Genomic DNA, 22,270 nt, shown 5'->3' on the forward strand with positions numbered 1-22,270 from the left:
TGATATTTTTATGTATTAAGAAAAAAATGGTGAACTGTAGTTCAATTGTTAACAGTATGTATGACTGCAAAGGTTAATCCAGCTACAGTCAAGCACAGAGTATCTGTGTGAAACCCCAGTGCAACTGTCTTAAATCTGTTTTCCCTCAAGACACACATTTCAGCATCTCATTTCTAAGTTATTCAACATCATTTTTTTCCTACTGCATCCAGAGCTGCTCTTAGCAACATCAAACCCTTGACAAGACTTTAAAAATCCTTCTTTCCAGATTAAGCACAATAAATCGCAGCCTTAAGGTCAGGATTACCCCACTGCATTCACCAGGTTGAACACTTGCTGAGCCCATTTTCCCAGCAGTCACTGTCCTCATAGGCTATGTCCAATAGGCTATGGCCTATTTTGGGCTCTGCCTTCTAAGCTGCTCCACCATGGACACAATTCTTCAGGAATCCCAGTATTCATAAAATGTTTTGATATATCCTGGTTGCATCCCAGAAGCAGAAAACAAGGAGTAACCTCAATAGTTCCTTAGGAAACAAATGCTCATCTGCTCAAAGGAATTTAGATGCTCTCCAGTATTTCTAGAAACTGCTGTGTGCAGTTTTAGCATCCATTATTTGCACAACACAGTATGTCCAAGAAACATTTTGAGACAGTTCTTCAGATGTTTTTACCTTACTACAGAATACCTGTGTATTATACTTTTCACTCTGCAATAAATTTTCAAAGATTCTGAAAAAAACACTTATGCAGTCCCAGAAGGTAACTGCCTTAAGAACTGGTAATGTACAAAAAAAAAATTGTAAACCAATGATCAGTTAATACCTTTTCATTGCCACTCTAGTCCTCTAGTTTAAAAAAAGCAACTTGTTTACCTTGCCCAGGGGTACAAGCTTGTATCAGCTAACAACTGCCAAAAATTACAGCTCAATAGAGATTTATGCTCCTTTCAAGTATTAGGTTTGAGATATCAGCTGAAATTTGAATGCAAGTAACTGACAAATGTGTAACTAATTCAGCAGTGACATCCATATCAATGGCCCCAAAACCAGACCGAAAATCTTCCACACTGCTAATCTTGCCCTGGTTGAAGACAATGCCTCGCTGAACTCAATGGAGATTTTGCCATTTGATTTTAGGTGCGGTAAAGATATTTTCTGTGATTGATATAACTTAATAAATTCAAACTTGAACACCAGATCTTGAAATTCGACACTCAGCTCAAGTTCACAGTAAAACTATTTCCAATTCCACCTGAGACAAAGCGTAAGATCAGCCCTTACAAAAATGATCAGTCTCGTGCAATGAAGTTAAAACTTCCTTCCTGGACTCACCTCTCCTCATTTCACAACCCTTCATACCTCCAACAAAAGAAAGGCTATTGTGTCAAGTTTTGACAATTATTTTCCCACCATCTTCCTTTCTCTTTCAGTAAGCATTCCTTTACTCAAAGTAACATTCAAAGTAGCTCTAGAACATTTTTAAACTAGAAAATAAATTAAAAATAAGAAAATAAATTAAAGCAGTTAAAACCTTGACTGTATATTGTGCCAGTTAATCACATTTTTATTTTGACTCAACCCACAGCAATTCACAAATAAACCAAAAACAGTACAAACGCAGTAGTTGCTTCTAATAATGAAAGCTGGGCAATGAACATTTGAAAATAAAGATAGCCATAGATCATTTAACTAATGATGACTTTGAAAAAACTTTAATTCTGTTGACATTTATGCATCTATGTTGGTGCAGCAAGTGCTTTACTGATACCACTTATTCCAATTTTAAAACAGTTGGAGGTCACAATGAATGTTAGAACAGTTTATTAATCTTGGTGCTTTTTCTGTACAGTAAGAAAACAAAAGATACTTGTTTTTGTAGACAATTCCCACGTCTATGCTGGACATTACTATACATCACCATCAAAAACCTTTCAAGCACAGATGTAGCTTATTCCAGCAGAACTACTAGAAGAAATTATGCCTACTCACTGAACAGAATGAACTAGATTATCAAAGAGGCTCTTGTGCCTGGACTGTATCTATTACTTAGACAGGGATGGCACTTTCATGCTCTCACTGCTACAGCTATGCTAAAAAGTGCCAGCCATTAGACTTATCACAAGCCTAGTGCAGCATGAAAAGGCACCATCACTGACCATTAGAGTCACTTTATAAAACATGACTGCTGTGGGCAGATACAACTTTTCTGGAACTGATGTGGAAGTATAACCAGCAAAAATCTGCAACCACAGCTAGAATACACTGAATGCCCAAACAACATAGCAGTGTATCCATGCATACGAAGATCTTCAACTCAACTATGGATTCACCTCTGTGCAAAACTTAATTTATTCAGAAATGGCCCTTGAAGGAAACTGGAAATGCAGCTTGTAATAGCACTTCAGGTTTGTTTGGGGTTTTTTACCCCTCTCAGTACAATTAAATTAAATATACAAACACTACTAGACAAGGGCACACAATGAGGCAGGGGAAATGCACATCTACAAGGTGACGTAAATATTTAGCTAATGTACAACCACCTCTGTCCAGGGCACAACTGTGCCTGACCTCACCTCAGAGCAACTCAAGAATGAAGACATAACATACAAAGCATGTGATGTAAATATAAACAAAGTAAGAACACACTTAAAATATGTAACAGACTAGTGAATAAATCAAGGTGCACCAATGGGTTAGTGTATCAACATGGAGAGTTCCTGCACTCCTCCATTATGGTGAGCAAGCCATTCGAAATACAAAGCCCTACTTGTAACAACGAAACTAGAAAAACTCTGATTAGATCACAACTGATTAGATCTTTTATCTATCTTAGTATATTTAAATACTACCTGCCAAAGGTCGCAACATGAGAATACGCTCTTCTTTAGCACAAGCAAGTCAGATCAGAGACTATAAGTCATGTGGCAAGTATTACACTCTAACACAATACAAACTGGTGATTTTTATAAGTTTTCCATGATTCACAAAAATTAAATGAGAAAATCCACACACAATCTGCAAAACATTGTGTATAATGGAGAAATTTATTGTAAAAATACACTACCACTTAAAAAAAAAATCACTACCTTTATCCCAGTACTACTGTTAAAAACTGCAAAATGGACCCTTCAAGAAAGTGATTCTCATGTAGTAGTATCTGAAATATGTGAATACTGCACTCCACACTCAATAAACAAGTAAAAGTTTTTTGTAGGTATATTGTTTAATAAGCTAAAATACTAAGAAGGTTGTCCCTTTGAGTTTTTAGTGTAAACTTTGTAGCCAGACAATATTTTACTATATTCCAAGCAATAAAGTGTCTATCTCACAAGAAATGTCACTTAAAATCCTTCAACGCCAACTGACAAACAATTTCAATACCTTAAAATTAATCCTGAATTTCAAAAATCTCCCACTTCCTTCAGGAACAAGAGGCTTGAGGAAACCCTCCTGTAATCTGTCAAAAAGTATACAGGAAGGACTGAACATGCATTCCATGCTCCTTAGTGGGCACAGCACGAGTTCGTCGGCAGCATACTTGCTATTCCTGAATACAATGTTGTTGGTATTAAACTCAAACCTGGTGAGCATTGATCCGAGAATAGAGAAATAAAAGGGGTGAAAAAATAAGACAGAGTTTTCCTCAAAAAACAGGAGGCCATTTTCAACCCTCTCCCTAAAAAACAGCACCAATACAAAAAAGCATATTGATGTGGAGGTGCCAAACTTGAATGATTTGTGAAAACCACTACTTTCTGTGAGACATGAAGGAGTGATGAAGACTGGAAAAGATGCCAGTCCTTCAAAAGGGACTTTATTCTGCACTTGTCCTTGTAGTTTTGCAAGCACTGTTAGAAGTATTTTAGGCTCTTCCTTGGAAATTACTTTGTCCTATGTGCTACACTAGGGATTTTTTTTTTTTTTTTTGAAGTAGATTTTCAGTTTTTTGTTGTATGCATGTTGTAATTTTTGGTCCTCATTCAATTAAAGGGGGATCTTCTTTTACATCTTTTTTCTTCCTACACCCTGAATGCATCAGATGTCAAGAAACACGTAGCTCAGAGATAAGGAAAGAAGCTGTGAAATGATGTTTACGGGAGCTAAGACGGCAGCACTGGCCCCTGCGAACCGAGCCAGTTTGATACCTCACAGGACCGTCACCCGAAGGGCCCGTGAGATGGGACAAAGCCTTTAAAAGCAGCGGACTCGGAGCGACAGCTCTGACGAGGCCCTCCCCGAAAAGACCCATGTCCAAAAAAATCCTCCCCTTTTGCTCCCTTGCACACACACAGCCAGGAAATCCTTCACTCCTCTCCCCAAAGCACACACGCCGTATAACAATCTCTCAGAGAAAAATAAAAGAGAAGGGTGAAAAAAAAGCAAGCAGCTGCTGGGATTTCGCGGGGAGGATTCTCAAGGCCTGAAAGACCAAGGCTTCCGCCACAGAAAAAGAAATGGCCCGAGCGGGACGCGACGGCAACGCCCCACACGGCGCGGCGACAGCAGAAAAGACCCTAAAATGGCGCCCGTGGGGGAGGAGAGTCGGAGTGAAACTGCGCAACAAACGCTGGCAGGAGGCCAGACAGCGCCATCTTCCCTGCTCTCTCCCACTTCCACTCGCACCCGGAGCGGCACCGCGAACGCCAGCAGCCGAGCCCCGGGCACGGCCGCAGCCGCCTCCGGAAGACTTCTCCTCCCTTCTCCTCCAAATCCTGCTGCATACAGGGCTGCCGAGCCCCGAGAAGCGGGGAATAGAGAGGGGGAAAGCGAAGGCCTCCACATCTCCTTCCTTTCTCCAGCGATTACTTAGTTACAGTTCTAAATAAATACAAACATTCCCTCTATACGTCGTGTAATTTTGCCCGGTTTTTAACATTACTACATCTGCTTTCTGCCATATTCTGTAAATTAATCTTACGATTAATAGCAAAAACAATTTCAAATTTAGAGTACTGACACCTCTCCACAACCCAATAAATGTGAACTGTCATGACTGCATAAAATAATCCCCTCCACAACCAACTACTGTTTTAAACACACGTAAAAACTGGTTATAAAACATTGCTTCTTTTATGGAAAATAATCCCAGCAGCACAAAGGATCAGATCCACATCCACTCAACGGCAAAACCAAATAGGTTACACTCCAGAAAGAGACGGTTTATTTTTATGTTTTGAAAAGAGGCTTTAAAGGTAAATGTTCTCTCTCAAAAAAGGGGGGGAAAAAAATCCACTGTAAAACTTCGGTCCCGAAAAGGAGGAAAAAATAGCGCATTAGCCCAAACCTACCGCCCGAGCATTTCGCGCACCCACAAAAGCAGCACCGTTTCCATTCCTCGGTTAAAAGCAGGAGGCACGGAGCAATTCGGAAGAAATTGCGAATAAAGAACCAAACAAATCAAATCAGATCTAGTGGCGACACCGAAAACGAGAAAACGAGTGAAAAATAAATCCCCAGAAGGCACAAATCTGATACATAAACTCAAATAAATAACAAGATGAGGGTGGTGGCGAGTGGACGGGAAAAAGGAAAAAATCAAGCCAGAAGTGAAAAAGGAAAAAAGAAAAGAAAAATCCTTCCCAGCTCCGCAGCCAGGAGAGAGACTAAGTGTCTCCATTTTCCCGACGAGGAGGAAGAAAGAGTGTTTCACAGACCACAGAGCTTTAGAGAAAAGCAAAGAAACGAGGGGGGAAAAAAAAAGAGGGAGGAGATTTGAAAAGATTATTTTTCTTTCTCCCTCACATACTCTCTCTATCCCCCTCTCTCACTCTCTCTCTCACACTCACACATACACACACACTCTCTCTCCCTCCTCTCCTCTTTCCATCCTTCTCTTGATGGCCATCAAGGGGGCGGAAAATAAAAAAAAAAAAAAAAAAAAAAAAAAGACAACAACAACAACTAATTTTAAACCGGCTCAATCAATGAGTCATTAAAAGAGATTTTTCTTCCCTCCTCTCCTGGATTTGCATGGCATCAGCAAGAAAAAAAAAAAAAAAAAAAAAAAAAAAAGAAAAAACCCACCCCAAACCTCTCCCCTCTCTGCAGCTATCAGCCTGGACCTGAAACCTTATCTTTCCCTTCTACCCCCCCGCCTTTATTTTAAGAAACAACTTTTTTTTTTTTTAAGTGCCCTCAGCAGCCACCACCATCAGCCTCGCGGAAAAAAAAAAAAAATATATATATATATATAGTTCATTTCCATGTGAATCCACATCTGCCCAAACAACAGCCACCCACAAAATATCCCTCTTCTTCCTCCTCGTCTCCCCTCTCGCTCGCTCTCTCTCCAGATATATATTTATATACATAGCCCCAGAGCCAATAGCTCTCTGGGCTGAAACCTAATATCCTGGTTTTGGCAACTCCTGGTTGTTAATTTGCTCCTCTTTCTTTTCTGTCTGTCTGGAGATAGATTTCCCCCCTCTCTTTTCCCTCCCCGAAGGAAGGGAGGAAGGAGGTTGTGTGTTTTTTTTTTCCTTGAAATTTTTATCACAAAATTATAATACACTCAAAGGGAAACTCACCGTCATGAAAAAGCAGTGCCTTGTCAACGGGGTTTCTTCGCCATCACATCAGGGGCTGGCAGTGTAAGAGAGAGAGAGGGAGAGCGAGAGAGCGAGGGAGGGAGGGAGGGGGGAGAGAGAGCGAGCGAGCGAGGGGGAAAGAGAAAGAGAGCGAGAGGAGAGAGGAGAGCGCGGCACGGCGCAGCGCGGCGCGGCACAGCACAGCACGGCACAGCACAGAACTGCACGGCACGGCTCAGCACAGCACAGTACAGCACAGTACATACAGCACGGCGCGGCGGCAGCGCGGCGCGGAACGGCACAGCGCGGCACAGCACCGCACCGCGCTGCTCCGCCGGCAGACAATGCCGACGCCCCGGCATGAGGGGTACCCCGGCTCCAAGCCCATCCTCGCCTTCTGTGCAGACAGGCCCTTTTAGAAGTTTAACTCTTTTTTTTTTTTTTTTTTTTTTTTTTTTTTTTTTTTTTGAGAAAGCTGGCGATCTATTCGGTGAAAAGTTGGGGTGCGTTTTTGGGTTACAGAAAAGTTAAAAAAAACCAAAACAAGACACGTTTTTCCCCCCTAAAAAGACAATCAATTTTAACAACCTGGTTGATTTCCTTCATATTAAAGTTGTAAACCACTACACACTCGGGGCAGGGGCAGAGAAACCAAACACAAGGTCACCTTGAAAAGGAGGCAATTCGATCCTTTTTACAAGTTGCAATATTTTTAATACTTTAATATAGAAAAAATTAATACTTTAATATAGAAAAAATTTCTTATCACCCTTGGTGGAAAAAATGTCATTATTTTCAGATGCTTTTAAAAACTGGGATAACCTAAAAATGCTAATTTGGAATCAGAAGTTTGGAGCATTGAAAGTTCATTGATAGAACTGTATCATTTATTTCAGCTAAAGCATTAATATAATACTTCTGTTCAAAGCTTTTTGGTTAAACTTACTCAAATTTAAAATTACTCATACAAATTATCTTAAAAGCTTAGCTTATTAAAAAAAAGAGCTTAGCTTATTAAAAAAATTTTTTCATTGGTTTGACAGATCTTAGCATATAGAGATATATGTGCTAATACTTTTAAGACAAGAAATGTCTTTAAAAAGACCCTTCTGCTAGTAATCATGGATCCCAAGGACTTACACACAACAACCTTTTCTATTTTTTTCCAAAATAACTTTGTTAGAACTCCTTTGAGATGAGATGAGATGAGGATCTGAAAACTTTCTTTGGTAGCACATTCTTTATTAACCTGTAGCACAAAACTTAAGTTTTTAGGTTTTAGATACAATTCAGGTAAATGCATATTGCCAGTGTACTAAGTGCAACATCTTCCAAGAAGCTGGTGGCCAGATACTTTATGTCAGAACCTCAGTATTGTTTTTACTAGAATCTGCTTATATTAAGGAATCAACCAATTAATTTTTTAGTATGGGAAACAAAAGTTAAGCCTGATCCAAACCTTTGCCAAAGCCAGGACTCAACTGCAATTCTTGTTTACATGCGCGCCCATAGAAGGAAAATTTATGTGAAGTTTCCAGTCACTCCCTAACCAGAAAGGTCAGGCCCTAGAAAACAGGCCTTAGCATGAGGCCAACAGATCCCTTAAACTGTCGAGACATACTCAACACAAACATTGTGCTACTTAGCTCAATGTCCTAATAATTTTCACAGACTATACTTCTGACAGTAGCATTAGAAAATAAAAAATGACAATCTTAATGACCATGGCTTTATCAAATGCTTCAAAGGCCCAGATTCTGCTCCAGATTAAAGCTTGCTGAGCATTACTGGCTTTATAGAATGATGCTCAAGAGCTTCTGAGATGGAGGGACACCACAATCCTTCTTTTGACTTAGTTAACAGGAAGGAACTTCGCTTCAGAGATTATGAGGCAAGATACCTCATCAGTATATTACTGCTCCCCAGTCCTACTGAAACCACAAATAGGAAGTAGGCAATAAAAAGGAGGAATAGCAGGGAAGAGGACAAATTATTTTTAATAGATTCCCTTATCATAAGAAACGCAAGGAAGCCTATGTAAATTGACCACAGTTGTACCATAATTTACACTTTATTTTCCCTGAAGGATGTTTCAGAGCAGCATTGGCAATAACCTTGCTAAGCAGGGACAGTACAAAAAGAGAAGGACAGCTAACATCTACACAGTGAAGCACCCTGAAGAAGGCAGATTTCTCCAGACCTACCCAAGTGAGTTTAAGAATGAAAACCCTGTACATTACCAACGAGTGGACAAAACCGAACCAGGACACACACTGTATCCTCTGCAGAAATAAATACATACAATTTTACATATTGACTATAGCTGTTCAGACACAAAATTGGCTCAGGTAGAAATTATTACTTAAAAAAAAAAAAAAAATCAAGGGTCGGATGATACTTTATAATTCTGATGCAAGTACACACCTAGTGTTAACTTCAGGACTAAAAAGTCTGAATTGCAGTCTTCAGCTCTAGTGTTACTCCTTTCTGGTGTACCACAGAATTTTCCAGACCACATTTGTAGGACATGCTGCTCTTTGACATGAGTTACTCAAGCTTTATGAAGAGGATCACATGATGTTTCTGAACTGAGTAACACTGCCCCAGGAGGTTGCCCCTCTTCTCACTGCCTCTCTAACACAAAAGACCCAAATGTGTCAAAATTCATCTACCCCCAGGTAAACTGCCCAGAGCTGACATCCTCACCCAGGGTCCTATTTTCCAAATAAAGTCCAATGCACATTCAGCTGCTCTCTCTCCTTAGCTTCCTTAATCACATTCATTCATTTTCTCATTTGTTTTCCTGTAGCAGGTTCAGAAGGAGTAAGGGCAAACAAGCATGAGAAGAAAAGCAAGGCCAACGTCAAAAAGGAATAGAAGAAATCTTCAGAAGACAGATAGTGGTATAATAACCCTTAAGTACAGCTACCAGGAACATCATGTGCACCCATCACACAACATACTACTTGGCTACTTTTATCTCATCAGCTGTCAAGCTGTGGCCATCCTATTTAACAACTACCACTCTCACAGGTGTGTAAAAATACCAGCCAACATTTGGAGTGAGCAGAGACACATAGCCCTGAACTCACAAATTATGCTGAAGTGAAAACTAGGCTTAGATACTGAGAGGGAGAAAGTAAAGGAGTACAAAAACACCTTTGCCATTCATTCTGTCTCTAGGTTTCTCCTGGATGAAGTCACTGTATTCAGCCCATTTGTCCAGGTCTGCATCACAAGGATTCAAATTCTTATACAATCATAAATTAGTACCCCAAAAGAAGATCAAGCAGCAGCAGATTCATAAAAAAGAATCTAAGGACTAAGCTATTTGTGTTAAAGGAATTAACTCCACAGTCATCTCAAGATTCTTGCATTAAAATCTGGTTTGTAACCTGGACCCTGTGCATCCTCTTTGAGGTACACTGGATGGAAAAGAGTGCTATTTATTCCACTGCGGTCATACTTCCTCAGACTGGGTGCTTCAGCTCTTACAATGACACTTTCTCCTTCCATGTTTCTTTAACTCTCCACCCCTTAACATGTTTCCTGTGTCAGCTCTTCACCAGAAAGATCATTTATCCAACTACATACTGCTTTTAATATTTAGTAGTTTAGATAAGAATAACTAACATTAAGCTTGAAGGTGCAGAAACAAATAGGTCATCGTTAAAAGGTACAGATCAAAACATTTGAAAAGTAAGGCACTCAAATACATGGAATGGAGACAATGACTTTAGCTTGGAATATAAATGCAACATACCACATGAAAAACTCAGTTCAACATCCATATCAACTACCAAATTTTGAATAGTTGCCACCAATACTTTCATGTCCCAACAGTAAAAATTTCCTAAGCATTATGAAGTTCAGCTTGATACTGTGCCTTACGTACACAAAACAGTACTTACAAAACAAGGCTCATAATTGCATGATGTAACTTAGAAAGCTGGATGACTCCAGTATCAATCATCATACTGAACACATGACTGTCTAACCAATAAATATCTTGAGGAGTGATCGGTTAGGACATACGTAGTAGGATGAGGTAACAAAAACTGAACCCTCAGAATAAGAGATTTACACCAATAACAGAAGAGGGACAGGTTTCTATGACTGGAGAGTGTGCGAAGGCTGACAGGGCCGTCCTGTGATGGATTCAAAGAACAGATTTTAAAGATGTGGATCTGACATATACAAAGTAATCATGAAATCACAGGCTGGTTTGGATTGGAAGGGATGTTAAGGATCATGTAGTTCCAACCCCCCTGCATGGGCAGGGACATCTCCCACTAGGTCAGGTTGCTCAAGGCCCCAGCCAGCCAGGCCTTGAACACTTCCAGGGATGGGGCAGACACAACTTCTCTGGGCAATCTGCCAGTGTCTGACCTCCCCATCCAAGAATATGGCTCTCCCACGGAAACAAATAACACCGCAAAATTATTACTATAACAGACCAAGAAAAACTATATCACGCTCTGGATTATTTAAAGGAGACTCATATTCTTCAGCTCAGAGTACCTTAAAAAGGAGAACTAAGCTTGAAAGATTAATAACTCTCACTTCCAATTAGAATAATCTTAAAATATTCAGCCACTTAAATGTGTTGGAAAAAAACCACCACTTGACTGCAGTAGCTGGAGAAACGATTTTCAAAACCTAACACCACCAAAATTTGTACGAGAAATTTTAACTAAAAACAATGGCAGAAACTGGGAGAAGCTTTATAATTCATTTGATTAGCACAGATAAATGGGGAAAAAAATGAGGGAAGTAAAGATACAGATATACATAAGAGTATGTTAATAAGTAGATGGACACAAGGTTTATAATAAAGAAAAAAGTCATCATAGTTAAAAATAGTAGCTTGGCAACAAAGCTAACAATAGGACCACCCCAAATACAACTGAGCTACTGTGGATGATTTAAAAAATAAATAATATTAATAGAAGGAACCTAAGCAAAAAAAAATGAGGTCTAAAACATGAAATGAGGTGTTATAAGGATACTAGAAACACAGTGGAATAGTAAGTTATAGCAAGAAAGCATTCAGGAAAGAAGCACAAAAATGCTCAACTATACTTGTATAAGGACAAGACAAAATGAAGAAGGGCATTATAAATAAAGCACCATCTGAGTCACCACTTTTGAGAAAGAAAGAAAAAAGGTTTTAATGGCTATTTCTGGGTCCCTACTAGAAACCAGCTAGGTAAGATTTGGACATCAATAGACTGCTGTAAGGTAAGTCTCAATATTATCACTGAAAAGTGTATCAATATGAATGGAATTTATTCTCTGAGATTTAGACTAAAGAGCAAATGCTAGTAATAGGAGACAGCAGTCCTTCAAAATAAAAGCTGACAGATTTTTTCATAAGATGAATAAAAGGCAAAAAACTACGTTTAGTTTTCTTAACTGATGAATACACTACAAGAGAGCTACCAGAAAATCAGATAAATTAGACACAATACCTTCAAGTTCATTCTGCTTAAATTGTTTAGAAAAATAAATTGAATATGTTTGCAATTAAGATTCACAATTCCAAAAAGGAAAACTTCCATATCCTATTGAGCCTATTAGGCTGGCTAGCACAATAACCAAGCATAGTTTTCTGAAATGCCTTAAAAAAAAAAGGCATCTGAAGTCTAAAGTGAGGCATGGGGAAAAAAATCTCTTAGAAACTGTAGAACTAAGAGAGTAACTACCTCAAAGTAAGAGCCCATAGCACATCTTCTCCAGTTTACATAGCTGGTCTTTGGAATGTAACTAATGGGAACTAGCATGTTAGTTCCTAAAGACCAGTTCTCAGCTAGGCCTGGGCCAAACCTTCTGCTCTCAGCTTTTGTGTTCACCATACTGGGGCCTCTCTTGTCATAAAATGTTTTGCTTTCAAGTTTGTCCCTGATCTTGAAGCATAACTCCTTTTTGTGGAAATGAGTGTTTCTCCACCTTTAGCACTGAGCATACCAAGTTCTTAGAAGGGACTAGCTCAGACTTGTTTCAAAACAAGTGCATCTTGACTGGTTGGAATATAATTAGTATCTTAAGCATTCCCAAGGACTGCAATTCAGAGCTTTCACATTACTCATAGTAATTAAGATGCACCAAGTTAAGTTCTATAGTTTTAGCTCTAACTATCTTATTAGTGATTTAAAAACACATATTTTACATTGTCTGGCCTTCCCATATGGCCAAATATAGAAAGTGCATTTTAGCCCAAACAAAAGATTTTTTAAAATAATCAGTATGCCAAGTGTAATATTAAAGAAATTCATGTTTTTTTTTCAAAAGAACACAGACACAGGGACCTGACAGAAACTTTTACTGAAGCTCTACTCCACCATGAAGACAGACTACAATATCTTAAATGAATCATAATGTACCTTACATCCTTAATGTCTGATCACAGTGCCAAAGGAATACAAAGAGCCCTTGCTAAAACCAGCAGCAGAGTATGATGGCTGCACAAGCCACTGCAGTACGTACTTTGTAGCCAGAAGTAATTATGTTCATCTGCTTATCTCTTCTGGAGAAACTCAATCTAACAGGCAGAGATCACATCTATCAGATAAGAGCTCATGCAAGGCACAACGGCTGCTGCTTTTCTTGAAAACAGCTGAAAGACAAAACAGCTTTGCACCCTTGGGAATAAAAAATGTCAGTGTTGGGAATGCAGACCGGTAATAAAGAATAACTATTTACGTCCTTAACTCTGCTTCAAAGTGCAAATTTATATCTCAAGGTCACTCGATAACTATGAGGTCCTTGACTTTCACAAACTCAGATACCTCAGGAGTATGAATCCATTATCACGAGGCCAGACACCCACTTGCCTGTCTCACTTTTTACTCTCTGATCCTCTTAAAATGATGATGGAATGAGACGGGACCTTGAGCCTTCATCTGAACTGTGCAATACATCTCACTCCAAAAGGCCAGGAGTTCATGCTGTTCAGCTAGTTTAAATCAGTACAGATATTTTGGGTAGATAGATAGCACACAAGAGCAGTAACTATGGGATACAGATTTACAGATTTTACCTGGAAGCAACAGGTAATGGAGCTTATGCTTTGGAGTTTCACAGTGCTAGATGCAAGTAAGGACATGCAACCCTCAACTTCATGCAAACCAAACTACACTGAACAGCCCAAGCAGCAGCAGAAAGTTTAATGAAATTATTACTGTCTACTTTCAAACCAGAGACTAACTAAAGTGCATGCAGGGGAAAAATAAATTAATAAAGGTAGGGAAAATTATAACACAAACAGAACAATGTGCTTTACTCTTATCTAATATCCTCAAAGAGCTACACTTCTCAGTGCAGCCTACCAAAATGCATCCAAGCCTGAGCTAGGAGGCTTACACTTTATTCAAGTGGTTACTGCAGAGGAAACTGTAAATTTTCTGTTCTCTATGGCTTTTAATGAAGCACAGTAAGCAACCTTAAAACAGTTGCTGCCAGAAAAGTCAGGAAGAAAACTGCCTTTCTATTACCACCAAAAGAATAAAACCAACTAGTATTAATTATACTGGAGCCTCAAATTATAAGCGTGAAAAGTAAATTTGGAACATCAAGATGAGATGACTGGAAGAATTTTACTGCTCCCTTTTTAAAGTTTTCATTATTTCATTTCATACACTTCACCTTTGCTCTGTGGGGCTGTTTTACTTCTGACCCCAAAATCATTTGTGTGCATTAGCAAGGTGGAAAGATTCCAGTTCCTCCCAGAAGCTTCTACTCACAAGTGTATTTGGTCTTCATTAATGTAAAACTGCAACCACCTCTAGAACAGTTTACAATACCTAGCTTTTTAATGCAATAAAAAGTGATTATACTGTCGTATATAATACTTAACATCTGTTTTGAGCTATGTACACTAGTGTTTTCTCGTAATCTTTTCATATATCAAGTTGGTTTACCCACTGTAGTTCATCTATCAAGTCACATCTGTGTAACAATACCAAAGCCATACTAGATGAGACCAGGCTCATTTCAGTGGTGCCCAGAAACGGGATGAAGGCCAACATGCACAGACTGGAACACAGAAGTCCCATCTGAACATAGGAAAACCTTTTTTACTTTGAGGGCGACAGAGCACTGGAACAGGCTGCCCAGAGAGGATGTGGAATCTTCTCTGGAAGTATTCAAAACCCACCTGTGCAACCAGCTCAAAGTGAACCTGCTCTGGCAAGGGAGTTGAACTAGATGATCATCCCTAGCCCCTTCTAACCCCCACCATTCTATGAGTTTCCAGTAACGTGTGCATACCAAAAAAACAGTAGAAGCCTTTTTCTGTCAATAATCTCTTGTATGGGATGAACACTTAGATCACTGTTACCATCTCTATTACCTACACTCATGGGAGCTGAGGGCAAAGAAGCCTGCTATGTAAAGTGAAACTTACACATCCTTATTATGAAACATGATGGAAATAAGGATTTGTTTTTTTTTTTTCTTACAGTGAATGGCACTATATTCATGCCTACTGTAACATTACAACAATTACCACAGGAGTGGATTTGACTGTTTAGTAGCAAAGTGCATATTAAGTTAATGCATCATTTAAACACACTGGTAGGAAAAAATAATCCAGTGATAGCATTTAAAGATATCCTTACTTTTTCATGACTTAGCATTCTCCCCTTTCTACCAGGCAAGAGGTTTTAAGAGTCAAGCTTTCCCTCAAGAACTGAACAAACTCTCTTCAGGAACAAAGCAGTGAGGAAACGAAGACGACGGGTAAGAAGAAAAATAGCCCATTTAGCAGCACTTTTGCAGTTACCTGCGAATATTAGCAGCCTTTTCCATTAATGCCTCAACCCACAAAAGGAAACCGTGGGGGAGGCTTATTAAAACACTGCATTTTACAACGCCTCAGTAATACACGGGCCCTGCGAGGCAGCCCGCCAGCCCCGGGCCCGTGGCACCGCGCCCACCTGGGCACAGGGAATGGCGCCAGGCACCACACGGGCCTGTGGGCAGCCTGACGCCTACCAGAAACACACAGCCGCCTCAGACAAGACCCGAGCAGCCATTGCGGCCTGACTTTATTTTTATACAGCCGAGCGCTGAGCTGCTGCAGCCGCCGCCGGCAGCAGGGATGAGGCCCTCAGCCGCCCTCCTCCCCCACCCCGGCGCGTCCAGGCCCCGCCACGGGGCCGCCCTTCCCCGAGGCCCCCGACGGAGCTGCTCGCGGCCCCGCTGTAACTCTGCAGCCCACAGACGGGCGGGGAATACCGGCGAGCGGAGCCGACCCCGAGCCAAAGGCCGCCGGCCCGAACGGCCACCTCCACGCTCCCCGCCGCGGGCGCGGCCTAAGGGGGGAGAGAAGGGGGCGACGAAGGAAAGGGGTGGGGAAAGAAGAAGGATGGGAAGAAACGAGTCCTTACACGCGCGCGCACGGGGAGAATGGGGGCGGGAGAGGGCGGAAGGTTATTTGTAGCCCTGCTGCTAATTTGGGAAGCGGGATCAGGCGCCCCACGGATGGCGGCACCTGCCGCAGGACTCACCCCATCCCGCAGAGAGGCGGTGGCCCCTTTAAAACCACTGGAGACCCCTCCCTTCGGCCCCCCCCCTCCCTGCCCCCGGGAGCCATCGGTGCCGCCAATCAGCGGCGGCGACGCAACCGGGGCTGCAGACAGCCAATCAGCGGGCATCTTAGTGACCGGAGGGGAGGCCAGGAGGCAAGATGGAGGCAGCGGCTGAGGCGGCGGCGGCGGCACCCGCCGAGGAGCTGCAGCCGCCCGTCGTCTTCGTGGCTCCCCTGAAGCCTGAGATGGCCGCCGCCGCCCCCGTAGTGCTCCCGGAGCGGCTGCAGCGGCGGGAAGCGGAGCGGCAGCAGGGCGTGGAGCGGCAGCGGCAGAAGAAAGAGGCGCAGGTAGTGAAGGAGGAGCAGAGCGAGTTCTTCGTGGCCGCCTTCGCCCGGGAGCGGGAGGCAGTGGAAGCGCTGCTGGCGGAGGGGCTGCTGGAGGAGGCGGCCGCCCGCCTGCAGGGGCTGCAGAAACTGCTGACCGAGAGCGTGCGCTTCCTGGCGGCCTACGAGGTGCGGCAGGGGCAGGAGGCCGTGGCGCGGCTCCAGGGGGACCTGGCAGCCCGCCGCCAGCAGCTGCAGCCTAAGAAGAAATTCGCCTTCCGGAACCTGAAGAAAGAAGCGGCTCCGGGCAGCGAGCCGCGCCCCGCGGAGCCCGCACGGCCTGCAGTCGCCGCCCCGACCCCCGGCCACGTCTCCGCCGAAGAGCCATCGCTCTGCGGGTTCAGAGGCTCCGTGGACCGGGAGCTGGAGATGGGCCCCGCCGAGCTGCTGCAGCGCGACGTGGAGCTGTCGGGGCTGCGGGGCTGCCGGGTGCGGCTCCGCGGCAACGCCAACACCCTGCGAGTGCGGGACTGCCGGGGCTGCACCGTGCTCTGCGGGCCCGTCTCCACCTCCGTGCAGGTAGACGACTGCAGCGAATGCCTCCTGGTGCTGGCCTGCCAGCAGCTCCGCACCTACTGCACCCGCGACTGCCGGTTCTACGTGCTGGTGACCAGCCGTGTCGTGATCGAGGACAGCACTCGGGTCTCCTTTGCCCCCTACACTTGGAGCTACCCTGGTATCGACAGAGATTTCGAGTCTTCTGGACTGGATAGAAACAGGAACAACTGGAACACGGTGGATGACTTCCACTGGCTGGCGACTGACAAGCCTTCGCCCAACTGGAGCCTGATCCCCGAGCAGGAAAGAATCAGCTGCTGGGACTGACTGCAGAGGCAGCTCGGTGCGGAGCAAGAAATCCTGGTGTGAACACATTGATTCATAAACTCTGGGACTTCATCCCCGATATGCCATTAAATTATTCCATCCAGTATTTTAACTTGTGAATTACAATGTATGACTGGATGTTTAAAGTGAATAATACCAGTCAAATATAGTTTGCTGTTCTTAACACGAGTTGCTGCTATAATCTTTATGTATCACTGTGGAAGTTGCAGTACCTCATTGATGAGTTTTTCTAATTAAGATAAGGCAAGGGGCACTGATACTCGAGCAACAGTGAACCTGTGTTATTAGAGCTGCTGTACTGCTTTCACTTGCCTAGGCAGAAATGGAATTGGCTGCAAGTAGTACAAGTTATACCAGAATGACAGAGTCAAATAACGAATTTTTCATATTTTTGTGGTTCTCAAGTTGTAGACAACAGTACACTGTATCATATAGGAACGAGAGGAAAGGACTTCTGTGAAGTACTGGGGACAGAAGGTTAATTTAAAGGAGGAGTTTGTAACTGTACAGTTATAGCAGACTGGGGTAAATCCTAAGCTATGATGCAATTATGAGCCAGCTTCAAGTTGTCTTTACCTAGGCTTTTATTTCAAGTCTAAAGGAAAAAAAAAATCAAACATTAATGCTCTCCTAGTATATTAATTGTTGCTTGAAGTTAACAAACATATACAGGCTGCATAAATACTAAACATTCACATCTGAGAATATTATGTGGAAGGATGGTCCTTCTGTAAACAGCTTTAACTTGAGATGAATGAGAGCTTAGAGTGTACTTTGGGCACATACAGTAAGTGCTGATTAACATTACAGAATCTGGGTAGGTGGCTCTGCTCCAGTCTGAAACTCCAGGGGAGAGGTGTCCAGGTATGTCCTACTACTTGTTTCATCTGTTTGCCAGACAGTAAGCTTTGTGGTGCTATGATCTGAGTTCACAACAGCCTGCTACTGCAATAGAGACTGTATTCCAGTTCCAAAATTGTATGTTATCATAAATGCACAGTAGCTTCAGTCTTGTTTCCTCACAGTAACTTAAGTTTCATTTCTTCTCCTACATAAAAAAGTAGCAGCATTATGGAATAAAGTGTCTTTACAGTGGCCTGTTAGTGGAGGTGAAATAGCTGCTATTCATACATAAAGTATACATAGTATTTCTAAGTTTCCAAAACCACTCCTTAACTTGTGACATTTTGCAAGAAATCATTGTTTATTTTGTCTTAAGAATCAGCTTAATGTTGTGCTTTAAACTGCAAAATATTTATGCTGCCCTGACAACATACATGTGCCTCTAACAAGATTAATGCCAGTTGGACCATGGAAAACTGCATCTTTGCTGTGAGAAGTACTTGAAACTTTCTACTTGACTGGTTTTGAGCAGAGAAACTTTATCAAAGTTGTTTTCATCTTCTTTAATTTAAAAGGGGAGGAAAAAAAGGGGGGAATGTTTATATATTCCTTACAACTTTCAAGGTTTTTTTTATTTCTGTTGTATACTTTTTTGACTGGTTTTGCATTTCAAATATATTTGTTTTTAATTATTTCAATTGTCACTTTACTAGTTATTCTTCTTTGCATTGGCAGTATCACAACATGATTTAAAGAAAACACCCTTACTCTTGCTTTAATAAATGTAGTTTTTAATATCTGTTGTTAAAGGGATGTGATCAGATGGGATGAGAATCCTAATTTGAACATACCCAGCTTAGTACAGAACCTGATTTTGTAGTTAATATTTCTTCCCCACATATCCTGGTGGTGGCAAATCAATGCCCTTAGCATCCACTATTCCTGGAACTGCAGATTTTTCAGCCTGTAGGAACTACAGAAATGCATTTGTTCAGACAGCCAAAAGCTAGGAATGTTCACTTTGTTGCTGGACACTTGCAAATCTAGAAATGGAGAGCTTGCTGCTAGGCTGTAGCAGTACCAGAGGTGTGCACTTCTCACTGTGCTCCAGGCTGGCACATAAATGCATTCCTGTATCAGCTGTGGGTCCATAGCATGCAGTGTTGCCTGAATAGACAGCATGAGGCAAAACAAGAATATTTAGACTTCAGTTTCAGCCTGAAGATGTTTCCTTAGTGACATTTTGAAAACGTCAGTGATTGACATCCCAGTTCCTAATGTCTGTTTTTTTTCTCTAGTTACTTCTGTTGAACCAAAATTATTAGGTAATGCAAGACGACTTCAGAGAAAGCTGCTAAAAATGTTCCAATTACTTACCCTTAAAGATTTGCCTTTGTAATACAGAACAGGTAACAGCATCTTAGTCTGGAGCGTGAAATGAAACAAAATTCAATTTGAGAACAGCAAGTCTGAAAGAGTTTTGTTAGGCAAACACATGTGATTTATATTTTAAATATGTACCTGTGAATACACAGAGTTGCCCATGTTTTCATGCACCTTTTCTAAATGTTAATTTCCTAATTTAGACTGGTGCTAAGATAAATTCAAAACAGATGTTACTTCACTTGTGATGTAGTATGCAAACCCAAGTTACACACTATAAATGTTTGCCAGCATATTCATAGGCATTGTCAGTATAGAAAACTTTCAGGTCTGGAAGAAAGGGAAACACCCAAGCCCTTCTTATCTCATTAGTTTAACAAAAACTATTAGTGTCCACATTTTTAATTAAAAATACCTATGGAAAAGGAAGGCACAATTACGTAAGCACTAGCAGGCTGGCATCTGTGTCCAGAACACTTTCCTGACAACACCAGTGCAAGCAAGCTTGTGTGTTACTCACCTGTGCTATAACTCCCAGCATCCCGCCAAGCCTTTGTGGGTTAGGGGAAAAGTAAAATGCTTTGTGACTGAATAAATATTAGCTGATACCCCACAAGTAGAGTTATCAATTTGAAAATCCATTTTCCAGTGAAATCTAGTGGAAAGTGGTAACTCGGATGTGCTGAGAATTATATACTCACTAAATTTTTACAAAAGCATGGTAGGAGTGAGCATATATATATATATATTTATATATAAACATTTTATGGGATAGTTAGATGTATATAATCTGTATTTAGAATTTCTCAGCTCTTTATTAAACTAATCCCTTAGCATCTGTTTTCTTAGATGGGAAAACATTTTTATGTTGACACATACTCAAACTAATATTTTTTAAATAAGGTGCTTAGGATACTTAGGCAGGTCTGGACTGTAGAGTTGTCAAGATTATTTCACTCGAACTACTTAAAAAGAATTAATGCTAATCAAGGAAAGATTATTTTAGTATTTATTGCATCATTGTATCCCTTTGGTTAAGCCAGTTTCACCAGATACAAGGAAAGTAACTAATTGCAAGGAAAAAAAATAATTTGTGCTACTTGTGGAATTTCAGGCTTTCCCTTCCCATCATGATCTTACTTGAGGATCCATCTTGTCACGTCGAGATGTTTTCCAGCAGTAATGACTATTGTGAGCCTTTTGTAAGCTGCTTTCAGTACCCAACATATTTCTTCCCTGCTTCTGCAAGTACATTGATTTGTAACTCTTTTACACCCTGTGTATCACAGTAATACAAATAAATACAATGAGCATCTCAGGAGTCAAAGAAAAACTGTTTTCTGAACACATTAGCTACACTGTGGATAAGGATGGGTGAAATGCTGGGAGCCAACCAGAGTAAAATCACACTAAACCCCCTTCATTGTGACCCAGAGTAGTTTACAAGCCACAGGGTCCAGCAGGTCAAATCACAGCTCCCAGGGTGCATAACAGTGAATTTAGCAATTTGCCTCCTTTTCCAACCTCAGGGCCTGCAGTCACCTCACATGCCTCAAAAATAATAGCCTACTAAGCTACTTGTGTACATAAGAGGAAAAAAAAAGTCATAAAACTATCTTTTCTCCACCTGTTAATCATAAAATTTGTTACAGAGATTTTATCATCCTGTTCCTCTGGAGTGTCCCTGTACACTGTACCACACAGTTACAATTACAAGCCAAACCTCTTATCTCTACACAATAACTTCCTATCATTGCTAAAACCAGACATCTTCATCCAGGCACTGAAACCTGACCATTTCTAATGAAAGAAAAGAAAAAAGAACCCAGGAAAGCCACGTTTCATAGTACAGAGCAGTGTGAAAGTATCATTGGGATAGGAATTTTTAATTTTTTTTTTTTTTTTTTTTTTACCAACTAAGAGCATTTCCATAGTTTAGGCACATAGGGTACACCTGTATAAACAGAATTTGTCTTTTAAAGATATTTATCTTTTATATAGTATTGCTGAAGATGGAGGAAGTTCAGTTGGTCCAGGACTAGGCATCCAACTGCATAGCACACACTAGGCTGAACTGAACTTTTTCCTCCCCCCTGTATTAATTGGTAATTTTGTGGCTTACATTTAGGTGAGCAGCCATTGCTTTTTGGAAATGTATCAATATTGCATTGTTGTCCATAGAAAATTATCATATTTTGAATGGTATTTTGATTTTGAACACATTAATGCTGAGTTCTAGCAGATCAATAATAATTAGAATGGTTTTTTTTCTGCCACTTTTTTCTCCAAAATGGCATTCAATTGAGTTTATATGCAACCTCTGAGGAGACCATTAACTTAAAAGATCCTTGCTCTAATTAGTTTTTGTCTGCTATGAATCAGTTTTAGTCTCTTCTATTCAAAGTAGAAAGCAGCAGTAGTCTTCCCAATTAAAGATAAATCCCAGCCAAGGTAAAGATTTGTAAGAAAAGCAGATGGCAGGCAAAGCCCATTTTGGTTTTTGTACTGTCCACACACCGAAAGACTTCTCAGTGATCTCCCATAACCTTCCTCATCCTTTGGTTGCTCTGCTTGAGGCATTCCACAGCTGACCAGTTTAAGCTGAAGCTTGCAAGCAGCATCACTCCCCACCTTCAGAAGTGTTAATTTCTTTTTTTTGAAAGAAGCATCAGAATATAGGATATGATTTATTCTCACCAAACCCCTTTAAAGCTTTCAGGCACAACGAGTTAACTTGGTAGATAGGTAGTTTTTGC

The 22,270-nt window shown here is 41.2% G+C and overlaps 2 protein-coding genes across 14 annotated transcripts in view; one reads left to right on the forward strand and one right to left on the reverse strand.

The window, feature by feature from the left end:
• Positions 1–16,076, reverse strand: part of BICRAL (BICRA like chromatin remodeling complex associated protein) — a 41,461-nt gene extending 25,385 nt beyond the window's left edge. For 5 of the 13 annotated variants that reach the window (XM_071739531.1, XM_071739530.1, XM_071739525.1 and 2 more), the window contains exon 1: positions 6,530–7,450. The gene's annotated coding sequence lies outside the window, so the exon portion shown is untranslated. The other 8 variants (XM_071739520.1, XM_071739527.1, XM_071739526.1 and 5 more) reach the window with 7 other exon arrangements.
• A 101-nt stretch (positions 16,077–16,177) lies between these two features.
• Positions 16,178–18,823, forward strand: TBCC (tubulin folding cofactor C). Its single transcript, XM_071739534.1, has one exon. The coding sequence runs from the start codon at positions 16,218–16,220 to the stop codon at positions 17,265–17,267; it is 1,050 nt and encodes a 349-aa protein (XP_071595635.1). The 5' UTR covers positions 16,178–16,217; the 3' UTR covers positions 17,268–18,823.
• Positions 18,824–22,270: the final 3,447 nt, after the last annotated feature.

Source organism: Heliangelus exortis, chromosome 3, assembly GCF_036169615.1.
Source record: "Heliangelus exortis chromosome 3, bHelExo1.hap1, whole genome shotgun sequence".
In the NCBI taxonomy this organism is placed as follows: domain Eukaryota; kingdom Metazoa; phylum Chordata; class Aves; order Apodiformes; family Trochilidae; genus Heliangelus; species Heliangelus exortis.

Excerpts from the sequence above, each read along its gene's own strand:
- TBCC (XM_071739534.1), top strand. The coding sequence starts at position 16,218 with ATGGAGGCAGCGGCTGAGGCGGCGGCGGCGGCACCCGCCGAGGAGCTG.